Genomic DNA, 12742 nt, shown 5'->3' on the forward strand with positions numbered 1-12742 from the left:
AGAATCATAAAGTACAATACTTGATAGTCATAGAGTAGTGTGTGGTGTGGTGTGGTGTAGTGTAGTGTATGTCAGCTTTGGAAGCCATATTAGTTCGGAAATTTCCGTGCTGCCACTTTCTCATGTGTGGGAAAGTAGGAGGGGGGATTTAGTAGAGGGGTTGTCTTTAGACATAATAGCATTCTTCCTGTTGGTCAAGGTCAGGCCGATCTGGAGGAGGAGTGGTTGGAGTGCTGTCTCGAGGTGGGACGGTTGGCGATTGGAGCATGTGATCGACTGCAGTGTCGGGGGATGGTTTTGGGGTTTTTGATTTACTGAAGGAAAATTCGGACCTCTCACATTTGGGTTTTCACAGATGTGCCAGTTTACCTCTTCTAGTAAATAGAACTTTGAAAAATGCTTGCTTTAGAGTTTTTACTTGGAGTTGGGGTTTTTTTCTGAAACGCTGACATTATTGTATTGGCATTGGCATTGGCATTGTATTGTATTGTATTAATCTGCACTATTGCTTTGAAAGTTTATGTAACACAGGAGAAATACCAGAGTATTGGAAAAGAACTGATGCGATTCCAAACTACAAAAAGTGGGGGGGGGGATCTAGGAAATTATAGGCCAATCAATTTGACATCAATACCTGGTAAAATCCAGGAAAAAAATAAAATCAAGCGGAGAATTTGTGAGCACCTATAAACAAGCAAGGTGATTACTAGAAGCCAGCATGGGTTTGTTGTTGTTAATTGTGAAGTCGTGTCCGACCTGTCGTGACCTCATGGACAACGTTCCTCCAGGTCTTCCTGTCCTCTACCATCCTCTGGAATCCATTTAAACTCATGCCTACTGCTTCAGTGACTCCATCCAGCCACCTCGTTCTCTGTCTTCCCTTTCATCTTTTGCCTTCAATCTTTCCCAGCATTAGGCTCTTCTCCAGTGAGTCCTTCTTTCTTATTAGGTGGCCAAAGTATTTCAGTTTCATCTTCAGGATCTGGCCTTCTAAAGAGCAGTCAGGGTTGATCTCCTCTAGGACTGACTTGTTTGTTCGCCATGCAATCCAAGGGACTCGCAGGAGTCTTCTCTAGCACCAGAGTTCAAAGGCCTCAATTCTTTGGCGCTCAGCCTTTCTTATGGTCCAACCTTCACAGCCATCCATTGTAACTGGGAAAACCATAGCCTTGACTATACGCACTTTTGTTGGCAGGGTGATATCTCTGCTTTCAATGTTTCTATGGGTTTGTTAGAAACAGGTTTTGCCAAACAAACCTTTCTTTTATTTAAGCAATTAAATTACTATATCAGCATATGCTGTACAGATGGTATACTTGGATTTCAGCAAGCCATTGGACAAATCTTTATGAAAAATGAAGGCGGAGAGACTCAGAGCAATTCAGTTCTTTTAGTCAGATATGGAATTTGGAAAAAAAATCAAAAATAGGAAAGAATAGAACATAATTCTTTATTGGGCAAGTGTGTTTTGGACACACAAGGAAATGATCTCTATTGCATACACTTCAGTGTACATACAAAGTGATAGTCATACATCATAAGGCAATCATAAATCATAAGATACAATAATTGATCATATGATCAATACAGATAGGAGAAGGTAGAAGGAAACGTGAAGGATAAGATGACGAGGATAATAGCAATACAGCCTACCACATGGGTAAATGTCTTTGGGCAGAAGGCAGTGGCGTGTTGTAGTGATGGCAGGGGGGAAGAAACTATCTTTGTGTCTAGCTGTTTTGGCGTCCTGAGGGGAAGATGTTGAAATGGAATAATCAGAAGCGAGATTGGCTAGATAGATTTCTAAACTCTCTAGGCGACATTTCATGCCAACAGTTCAAGCCTGTTTGGAGCCCAGCTGTTCAGATATTTAATTTAAAAGCTGGAACAGTAAAGTGCACAGTGGAGCAGAACACACAGTGGACATTGATTGGTTGAAGAGTGTGAGCTCCTGCATGAGGCAGTCTACATTATGATTGGCTGCTGGGTGTAAAGGGGGCCGTTCTTTTTTCCCGCCTTTTTCTTCTGTGTGCTTTGTATGCTGATCTGAGATTTACCTGACGATTTACCTCAGGATGTAATGATGTCCCTACCTTGTTTCCTCTAAATATAGGTACTAAATAGATTTATATAAAACTACTGTCAGCATGTGTCTTAATTTGGACACCAGCTGCATAATTCCCTGACACCAACCAACCTGGCTATTGGGCAGAGTCCAGTCTCTGTTCCCCAAAATGCTGGGCTTCCACTTATTATAGCTCCCAAATCTGTCAATTGACCAGGAATTCTTTTATCTTCTTCTCTGTTGTTTAATAACCCCATAATGTATCCCTTGCGGGGCGGAGTCAGGGCAACTGAATGGAGCTGAGTGTTTACTGGCCGGTTGCCCTTCCTATCACCAATGTGGAGTTTGCAGCAGATATAGTCCCATTGTGTCCAGAGAGAGAAATATCTGTCTGTACCTAGGATCAAACTCACAGCCTCCTGTATGTGAGGTAAGAACTCTATCGCACCACTTACCCAGAATTTTTTTAGCTTTTTTTCATATTTCACAGGAAAACCAATTCTCACTTTGGAAATCCAGATAGAGATCTTTTACTTCCATGACTTGAAAGAGGTACATTATGCAAAACCGAGAACCAGGATGGTGTGATTCAAGAAGCACATCATTTGCCTTAAACTAAGAAGATTCAATTCCGAAATGCGGGTCTGTAATGAGCAAGTAGGATTTACCTTTCTCTCTCTTTTGACAAAAGTGTTAGCAGAGAATCAAAAAAAGAAGTACAATGTATGACTCAAATTGTTCCAGAAAATACACTATACAAAGTTCAAGGAATCTGGAAGATGAGGAAATACAAAACAAAACAATTGAAATATTTCACATGTAGGTGAGAAAAGCCTGCAGAACCCTTAAAAATTATACTGTAGTTGATCAGACAACATTATTTAGACCTTTCTTTGTGGAAATTTCTAGAAATATTTAAAACATGGTCATTAAAAAGCAGCCATTTCTATGTATTATTAATTTACATTTTACCTGAAATGAAGGCATTAAAACCTATTATATATTTTCAAACAACCGAAGAATACTACAAAATACTTATATGTGCATCTGTCTGTCTGCTGGCTGCACCCTAAGCATATTCACATTAATTTATTTATTAAATTTGTATGCCATCCATCTCACCCAAGTAACTAAGTTCATGAATTAACTACAGCAAACAGTTCAGTCTGAGGGGCAATTAAAGCCTATCATGACAAAGTGAATGGCTCTCATGAAATAATGTAGCTTTAGAAACATTTCTGCAGAATACTGCAGAAACTTACAACCACAATTGAGCCCAAAATTTATGTTGCTAAGCGAGACAGGTGTCAACTGAATTTTGCCCCATTTTACAACTTCTCTTGCCACATTTCTTAAGCAAACCACTGCAGTTAAATTAGTAACATATATGTTAAGTGAATCTGGCTTCCCAATTGATTTTGTTTGCCAGAAGGTCAGAAAAGGGGATCCCATGACCCCAGGACATTAGAACCAGCAATTGCCAAGCATCTGAATGTTGACGCTGAAATGGTCCTAAGTATGAAAAAGGATCATAAGTCACTTTTTTCAGTGATGTTTTAACTTTTCCCACAATCCAGTAACTCATCCTCTGTGAATCCTCTGGTGTCTCACCAGGTCAGAATTCCAACTGAAATCTTTTACACTTTGGATACTTATAGGGTTTCTTTCCTGTGTGAGTCCCCATGTGCGTCACTAGGGCAGAATTACGACTGAAACGTTTCTGACAATCTGGGATGCTCATACGGTTTCTCTCCTGTGTGAGTCCTCTGGTGTATCACCATGTTGGAATTTCGACTAAAACGTTTCCCACAGTCTGGACATTCATACAATTTATGACCCATGTGAGTCCTCTGGTGTATGACCAGATTGAAATTCTGCTGGAAAGTTTTCCCACAATCTGGACACTTATATGGTTTCTCACCCATGTGAATCCTCTGGTGTATCACCAGGCAAGAGTTCTGGCTGAAACTTTTCCCACAGTATAGACAATCATATGGTTTCTCTCCTGTATGAGTCCTCTGGTGTTTCAGAAGATTAGACTTATTACTGAAACTTTTCTCACAATCTGGACACTCATATGGTTTCTCTCCTGTGTGAATTCTCTGGTGTATAACTAAGTAGGAATTATGACTAAAGCTTTTCCCACAATTTGGACACTCATATGGTTTCTCTCCTGTGTGAGTCCTCTGGTGTTTCACCAGGTCAGAATTCCAACTGAAAGCTTTCCCACAATCTGCACATTCATATGGTTTCTCTCCTGTGTGAGTACTTTGGTGTTGCAAAAGGTTACAGTTGTGATTGAAACTTTTCCCACAAACTGGACATTCATATGGTTTCTCTTCTGTGTGAGTCCTCTGGTGTCTCACCAGGTCAGAATTCCAACTGAAACATTTGCCACAAGCTGCACATTCATATGGTTTCTCTCCTGTGTGAGTCCTCTGGTGTTTCACAAGGTTGGAATTTCTACTGAAAGCTTTCCCACACTCTGCACACTCATATGGTTTCTCTCCTGTGTGAGTCCTCTGGTGTATGACCAGATTGGAATTCTGCTGAAAACTTTTCCCACAATTCGGACACTCATATGGTTTCTCGCCTGTGTGAGTCCTCTGGTGTATCACCAGATAACAGTTCTGACTGAAACGTTTCCCACAATCTGGACACTCATATGGTTTCTCGCCTGTGTGTGTCATCTGGTGTTTCACAAGGTTGGAATTCCTACTGAAACTTTTCCCACAGTATAAACACTCATATGGCTTCTCTCCTGTGTGAGTCCTCTGGTGTTTCACAAGGTTAGAATAATTATTGAAACTTTTTCCACAATCTGGACATTCATATGGTTTCTCGCCTGTGTGAGTCCTCTGGTGTATCACCAGGTTGGAATTCTTACTGAAATATTTCCCACAATCTGAACACTCATACGGTTTCTCTCCTGTATGAGTTCTCTGGTGTTTCACAAGGTTAGAGTTATTATTGAAACTTTTCCCACAATCCGAACACTCATATGGTTTCTCGCCCATGTGAGTCCTCTGGTGTATCACCAGATAAGAGTTCTGACTGAAATTTTTCCCACAGTATAGACACTCATATGCTTTCTCTCCTGTGTGTGTCCTCTGGTGTATCACCAGGTTGGCATGCTTACTAAACTTTTTGGGACACTGTAGGCACTGGTAGGGCTTTTCTCCAGTATGGGTTCTTTTATGCTCAATAAGTTGGGAAGCGTAGCGAAAGACTTTGCCACATTCGGGGCATTTGTATGGTTTTTCACCAGTGTGGATCCTCTGATGCATAATCAGCTCTGATTTGCAATCTGTGCTTTTCCCACCATATGCAAATCTGTGGAGATTTTCCACCACTGATTCTTGAGGAGGTCAAAAATATTTGTGATCTCTTCTTGAATGGTTCAAACTTTTTGTTTTCTCAAAGGGTGAAGCCTGCATTATTGTCTGGAATGAGAGCTTCCTCCCCACAGACTTCTAGATATTTCCACTTTTTCTGAAACTGAATTGTTCCACCTTTATTTTTTTATATAATGTTTCCTTGAGTTTTACGTACAATAATTGTTTATTGGTGCAAACCTCTTTTCCTATTTTTCTCTCTCTTGTCTCTTACTGGCTGGGGAAGGAGAAGAGTTTTGTGGTTTACTGGAGGAAAGGGAAAAGACATTTATGAGATGTTCCGGATTCACTTTCCTTTTTCAATCTGATTCTGATTCTCTGTCGTCCAGAAGACTCTTTTTGGCATTCCATTTACCTATAAGATTCACATAAAAGAGATACTTCAATTACACTTTATAATATGGTTGTAAGATGTGAAAAAACATACATAACAATGAAAAAGCAAACATGTCAAAATGCTAGATTAACCAATGCCATTCACTATGAGACATAAAAGATTAAGTTCAAATCTTCATACAATCATTAAATTCTATTGTTGATTCGTGCAAATCACAGATTGTCAGGACTGCAAATTGTTATAAGCTTATAGATACCTGGAAATACTGCAGATAGGAACACATACATTCACAAAAAATACAGAAACACACCCCTCTATCTGTGTATACCATATGTATATATGTAGAAAATCCATGTGTATTTTCTGTCTACAAAATGAAATAGGTAACAGTATGTGAGCATTAACAGAAGAAATGCCTATACCCTAATGCTGAATGTTTAGAGAACAAACAGGGTGAACCTGAAATATTAGTACATGAAGGCAGATATGATATAGTTGCCAGTACTGAAACTTGCTGATATGAAACTCATGACTGGAATGTCCTGATAGAGGGATATAAACTAATTCAAGAGAAACAGACCTAACAAAAGAGGAGGTGGAGTTGCATTAAATATAAAAGATCGCTACATCTCTACAGAAATACGCAAAACCAAGGATGAAAATCTCCTAGAATCCATATGGGTCAATATAAAAGGAAAGAAAAATGACATTGCTATAGGAATATACTACAGGCCACCCAATCAAGTAGAAGAAATAGATGAACTCTTTGCTAATCAATTAATAATGTATGTAGGAAACATATCACAGTAGTAATGGGAGACTTTAACTACCCTGATAACAACTGGAAGACAATCTCAGCAGCAAGTGGGAGATCGAACAAATTCCTAACCAACTTATCTGACAACTTTGTCATCCAAAAGATAGAGGAGGGAACTAGACAAAAAAGTATACTGAACCTAATTCTTATTAATAGAGAAGAAGTGATAGAAGGAGTTGAAGCTGCTGGAATCTTGGGTAAAAGTGACCACATCATACTGGAATTCAATAGAATGCAAACACAAGGAATAGAATATAATCCAACCAGTGTCTTAAACTTTAGTAGAGCTGATTTTAACAAATTCAGAGAGACCCTAAGCAAAATTTAATGGATAAAAATCCTGAAAGGGAAAACAACTCAAGAAAAAAGGGAAACACTGAAAAATATGATCAGCCCAGTCCAACACAATACCACTAAAATCCATCCTTTATAAGGTAGGTAAAATGAGGTAGGTAAAATGAGGTAGGTAAAATGGTATAAGGTATAATGGTATAAGGTAGATAAAATGAGGACCCAGATTGTTGGGGGGAATTAAGTTGACTTTGTATATAATATACAAATGGATGAAGACTATTGCTTAACACAATGTAAGCCACCCTGAGTCTTCGTAGAAGGGCAGGATATAAATTCAAATAAAAAAGAAAGAAAAAAAAAGAAAAGAAAAACAAGAAATCCAAGAAGGAACCAGCATGATTGCATAAAGATCTCTCTGATAAACTGAAAGACAAAAAGGATAAATACAAGAAATGGAAAGCGGGACAGATAATTAAGACAATATTAGCAGATAGCCCAAATCTGCAAAGATAAACTGAGGAAAGAAAGGCTCAGAATGAACAAATACTTGCAACAAAATTCAAAGACAATAAAATTATGTTTCTTTCAACATATAAATAACAAAAAAAAAAGTCAAGGAAACAGTCGGTTCACTAAAGAGTGAAGATAGCAAGGAAGTAACAGGGACTAGAGAGAAAGTAAAGCAGCATTCTTTGCATAAGTCTTCACACAAAAAGAAAGTATTGCCCAACCTACCAAAAATATAACTGTAAAAGACAGACTAGAAATAAAAATTAAAATAAATAAGAAAATGGTAAGAGAACCCATGTCTGACATTGATGAATATAAATCACCTGATGGATTACATCCTAGTGTTCTGAAAAAGCTGGCAGATGTTATCTCAGAACCATTGTATCATCATACCTTTAAAAAATCTTGAAGCACTGGAAACTACCAGAGGATTGGAAAGGAGCTGATGTGGTTCCCATCTGCAAAAAAAAAAAAAAAAAAGGAAAAAAAACCAGATCCAGAAAACAACAGACCAATCAGTCTAACATCAATACCTGGAAAGATACTGGGAAAAATAATCAAAAAACTAATCTGTGAACATCTTGAAACAAATAAAGTTATAACCAGTAGCCAGCACCAGTTTGTTAAAAACAGATCATGCCAAACCAATCTTATTTCATTCTTCGATAAAGTGACTAAATTAGTAGACCAGCAACAAAGTAGACCACAAGCTACTTCTTGCTAAGCCAGAAAAATTTAGGGTAGACAGCATACCACCAGATGAATTTGTAACTGACTGAAAAAAACATACTTAATTGAGTAGTCCTTAATAGTACATCCGCATGGAGGGAAGTAAGCAGTGGGGTATGACAAGGTTCTGTCTTAGGCCCAGTACTCTTCAATATCTTCATAAATGACTTAGATGAGGGAATAGAAGGAAAACTCCTCAAATTTGCAGATGACACTAAACTGGAAGGAACAGCAACCACCCCAGAAGACAAGCTCAGGATCCAAAGAGCTTGAAAGACTTGAACAATGAGCCCTATCCAACAAAAATACCCCTAAGTATTATCTTTGAAAAAGCTTTCACTACCAGTTCTCTTCCCAAACTTTGGTCACTAGCCACAGTCATTCCTATCTTCAAAAAAGGAGACCCCAGCTTAGTCGAAAACTACAGACCGATCTCCCTTTGCTGTGTCACCTGCAAAGTCATGGAATCTATCATCAACCAATCCATTACCTCATACTTAGAAACAAACAACCTACTCTCCAACAAACAATTTGGTTTCAGAAAAAAATTATCATGCAACTTACAACTTCTTCACTGCAAAAACATATGGACTTCAAATCTTGATCAAGGCAAATCAATAGATGCAATCTACATAGACTTCTGCAAAGCTTTAGACTCAGTAGTACACGATAAACTTCTCCTAAAACTAATATCCTATGGCATCTCAGGACCTCTCCACAAATGGATATCTGCTTTCCTGTCTAACAGACAACAAGTGGTCAAAATTGGCAATGCTCTATCAAATCCTGTTCCTGTCAAGAGTGGCGTTCCTCAAGGCAGCGTTCTTGGACCAACACTCTTTATACTATACATTAATGATCTTTGTGACCATATCTCAAGTAATTGTGTTCTCTTTGCTGATGATGTCAAACTATTTAACATCACAGACAATACTTCTATAATTCAAAACGACCTTGATCATCTAACCGCTTGGTCTAAAAATTGGCAGCTCCAAATTTCAACCAGCAAATGCTCAGTCTTACATATAGGAAAAAAGAACCCAAAAACTAAGTACATACTAGATGGACATTACCTTACAGATGACCCCCATCCCGTTAAAGACCTTGGAGTTTTCATGTCAAATGATCTAAGTGCCAAAGCCCACTGCAATTACATAGCAAAAAAAGCTCTAAGAGTTGTAAACCTAATCTTGTGTAGTTTCTTTTCCAAAAACACCACACTATTAACCAGAGCATATAAAACATTTGCTAGACCAATTCTAGAATACAGCTCGCCTGTTTGGAACCCTCACCACATCTCTGACATCAATACAATTGAACGTGTCCAGAAATATTTTACAAGAAGAGTTCTCCATTCCTCTGAAAACAATAGAATACCCTATCCCACCAGACTTGAAATCCTAGGCTTAGAAAACTTGGAACTCCGTCGCCTTCAACAAGACCTAAGCTTAACTCACAGAATCATCTATTGTAATGTCCTTCCGGTTAAAGACTACTTCAGCTTTAATTGCAATAATACTAGAGCAACTAATAGATTTAAACTTAATGTCAACCGCTTTAATCTAGATTGCAGAAAATATGACTTCTGTAACAGAATCATCAGTGTCTGGAATACTTTACCTGACTCTGTGGTCTCTTCCCATAATCCTAAAAGCTTTATCCAAAAACTTTCTACTATTGACCTCACCCCATTCCTAAGAGGACCATAAGGGGCGTGCATAAGCGCACAAACGTGCCTACCATTCCTGTCCTATTGTTTTTCTTTTCTTCTTTCTATATATATGCTTATAATCTTTTCGTATGATTTTGTGACAAAATAAATAAATAAATAAATAAATAAATAAATAAATAAAAAATGAAATTTAATGAGGAGAACAGCAAAGTTTTACATCTGGGCAAAAAATACCAAAGGTACAAGTGCAGATTAGGTGAAACCTGGTTCCAAAACAGTAACTGTGAGAGGGTCCTTGGAGTCTTAGTGGACAATCACTTAAAACTGAGTCAGCAGTGTGTGTAGCGGCAGCCAAAACAGCTAATACAATCTTTGGTTGTATAAACAGAGGCATAGAGTCAAAATCACATGAAGTATTAGTACCAATTTATAAAGCCTTGGTAGGATCACACCTGGAATACTGCATCCAGTTTTGGCCATCACATTACATAAAAGATGTGGGGAAAAAGTGCAGAGAAGAGCAACTAAGATGTTTAAAGGCCTGGAGAGTAAAACGTATGAAGAATGGTTGGAGGATGGCTAGTCTAGAGGAAAAAAGGACAAGGAATAACATGATAGCAGTATTCAAGTATTTGTGGGACTGCCGCAAAAAAGGGTGGTCAACTAATTCTTCAAAGCACCAGAAGGCAGGAAAAGAAACAATGGGTGGAAACTAACCAAGGAGAGAATCAACCTGGAATTAAGGAGAACCTGCCTAATACTGAGGACAATTAACCAGTGGAACAGCTTTGACTCAGAAGTTGTGAGTCCTTCATCACTGGAGACTTTGAAGGACAGACTGGAGAGTCACTTGCCTGATATGGTATATACGATCTCCTGCTTGAGGAGGGGGCTGGACTAGAAGATCTCCAAGGTCCCTCCCAGCTCTATTCTGATTCTGAAACGGTAAAGCCTCTGCGAGATTTAAAGCTCCGGTGTTGCCTGTGAACTTCCTCCCTTGCAAACAACACGACAGCCTCATAAGAAACACGCGGAATCGATCAGCCTCGTTGTTTCTCTGCTACTGCAACGTGGAGCAAACCGAAGGGCCCGACTTGCTCCCGGCCTCTCCTCCCACCTGCCCTCCACTCACCTGCCAGCTGCCGCTTCGACCCAGGAAAAACTACAACAGCCACCGCCAGACTCCATCGGGAAGCCGGAAGACGAATTTTCTCGGGGCTTCGCCTTTCCATAGTCTCTCTAGCCATCCGCGAGTCTATGGTCTCAATTCCTTTCCGTTCAGCTTCTTGCGCGCTTATTGCCTAACCATAGAGCGCCATCTAGCCAGCAAAAGCTAGATCGTCCGAGCTTTAGCTTCATCAGATTTATTGGGTGCTTCCTGGCTCCTAAAAGTTCATAAAGTTTTTGTTTTTGGGCGCAGCCCCTAAATGATTAAAAGCCTGTCATCTTCATCTTATTCATAGAATAATACGGGACAAAACTTGGAAGTTTTTAACACATTCTTTGGCTCAGTCTTTGTAATGGCTCATATCCGACATTCCCCTATTGTACCAACAATGAGTACAATGACCTAACACAAATAGATTTCACAGAAGATAATGTTAAAAAACCTCTTCGCAAACTGAAACCATCCCTATCTATTGGACCTGATGTGCATACTTCTTAAAAAAGCTTTCCACTAATATAGCAGAACCTCTAAGCATAATCTTTGAAAAAGCTTTCACGACCAGTTCCCTTCCCAAACTTTGGTCACTAGCCACGGTCATCCCAGTCTTCAAAAAAGGAGACCCCAGCCTAGTTGATAATTACAGACCAATCTCTCTATGCTGTGTCATCTGCAAAGTAGTGGAATCTATCATCAACCAATCCATTACCCTCCACCTAGAAACAAACAACCTACTCTCTAATAAACAATTCAGTTTCAGAAAAAAATTATCATGTAACTTACAACTTTTTCACTGCAAAAACATGGACTACAAATCTTGATCAGGACAAAGCAATAGATGCAATCTACATAGAGTTCTGTAAAGCGTTTGACTCAGTAATACATGATAAACTTCTAAAACTAAAATCCTACGGCATTTCAGGACCACTCCACAATAGGATAACAGCTTTATTTATTTATTTATTTATTTATTTATTTATTTATTTATTTATTTATTTATTTATTTGATTTTTATACCGCCCTTCTCCCGAAGGACTCAGGGCGGTGTACAGGCAAGCTAAAACCAACAATACAATATACAGATTAAAATACCATTTAAAAAACTTATTTAAATTAGCCTGACATTAAAATCGACCGTAAACTAAAAAACCCCAATTAAAAATTAATAAAATTTCACGTTAAAAATCCAATTTAAGCCAGCCCCGTGCGGATAAAAAGATGTGTCTTCAGTTCGCGACGGAATGTCCGAAGGTCAGGTAATTGGCGTAAACCCGGGGGAAGCTCGTTCCAGAGTGTGGGAGCCCCCACAGAGAAGGCCCTTCCCTTGGGGGCCGCCAGCCGGCATTGTTTGGCGGACGGCACCCTGAGAAGTCCCTCTCTATGGGAGCGTACGGGTCTGTGGGAGGCGTGTGGTAACAGCAGGCGGTCCCGTAAGTACCCAGGTCCTAAGCCATGGAGCGCTTTAAAGGTCGTAACCAGCACCTTAAAGTGCACTCGAAAGGCCACAGGCAGCCAGTGCAGTCTGCGCAGGAGCGGTGTTACATGGGAGCTACGGGTAGCTCCCTCTATTACCCGCGCAGCTGCATTCTGAACTAACTGAAGCCTACGAGTGCACTTCAAGGGGAGCCCCATGTAGAGAGCGTTACAGTAATCCAAGCGAGAGGTAACGAGCGCATGAGTGACTGTGCATAAGGCATCCCGATCAAGGAAGGGGCGCAACTGCCGAACCAGGCGAACCTGGTGGAAGGCCCTCCTGGA

General features: G+C 39.5%; 1 protein-coding gene across 1 annotated transcript in view; it reads right to left on the minus strand.

Moving 5' to 3' along the window:
- Window positions 1–1436: 1436 nt before the first annotated feature.
- LOC131192519 (zinc finger protein 850-like) overlaps window positions 1437–12742 on the minus strand; it is a 38189-nt gene continuing 26883 nt past the window's right edge. The window contains exon 2 of the mRNA XM_058171727.1: window positions 1437–5294. Within this exon, the coding sequence (XP_058027710.1) occupies window positions 3769–5294 (1526 nt within the window). The 3' untranslated portion in view covers window positions 1437–3768. The remainder of the gene's footprint in view (window positions 5295–12742) is intronic.

The sequence above is a fragment of the Ahaetulla prasina genome, chromosome 2 (genome assembly GCF_028640845.1).
Source record: "Ahaetulla prasina isolate Xishuangbanna chromosome 2, ASM2864084v1, whole genome shotgun sequence".
Classification (NCBI taxonomy): domain Eukaryota; kingdom Metazoa; phylum Chordata; class Lepidosauria; order Squamata; family Colubridae; genus Ahaetulla; species Ahaetulla prasina.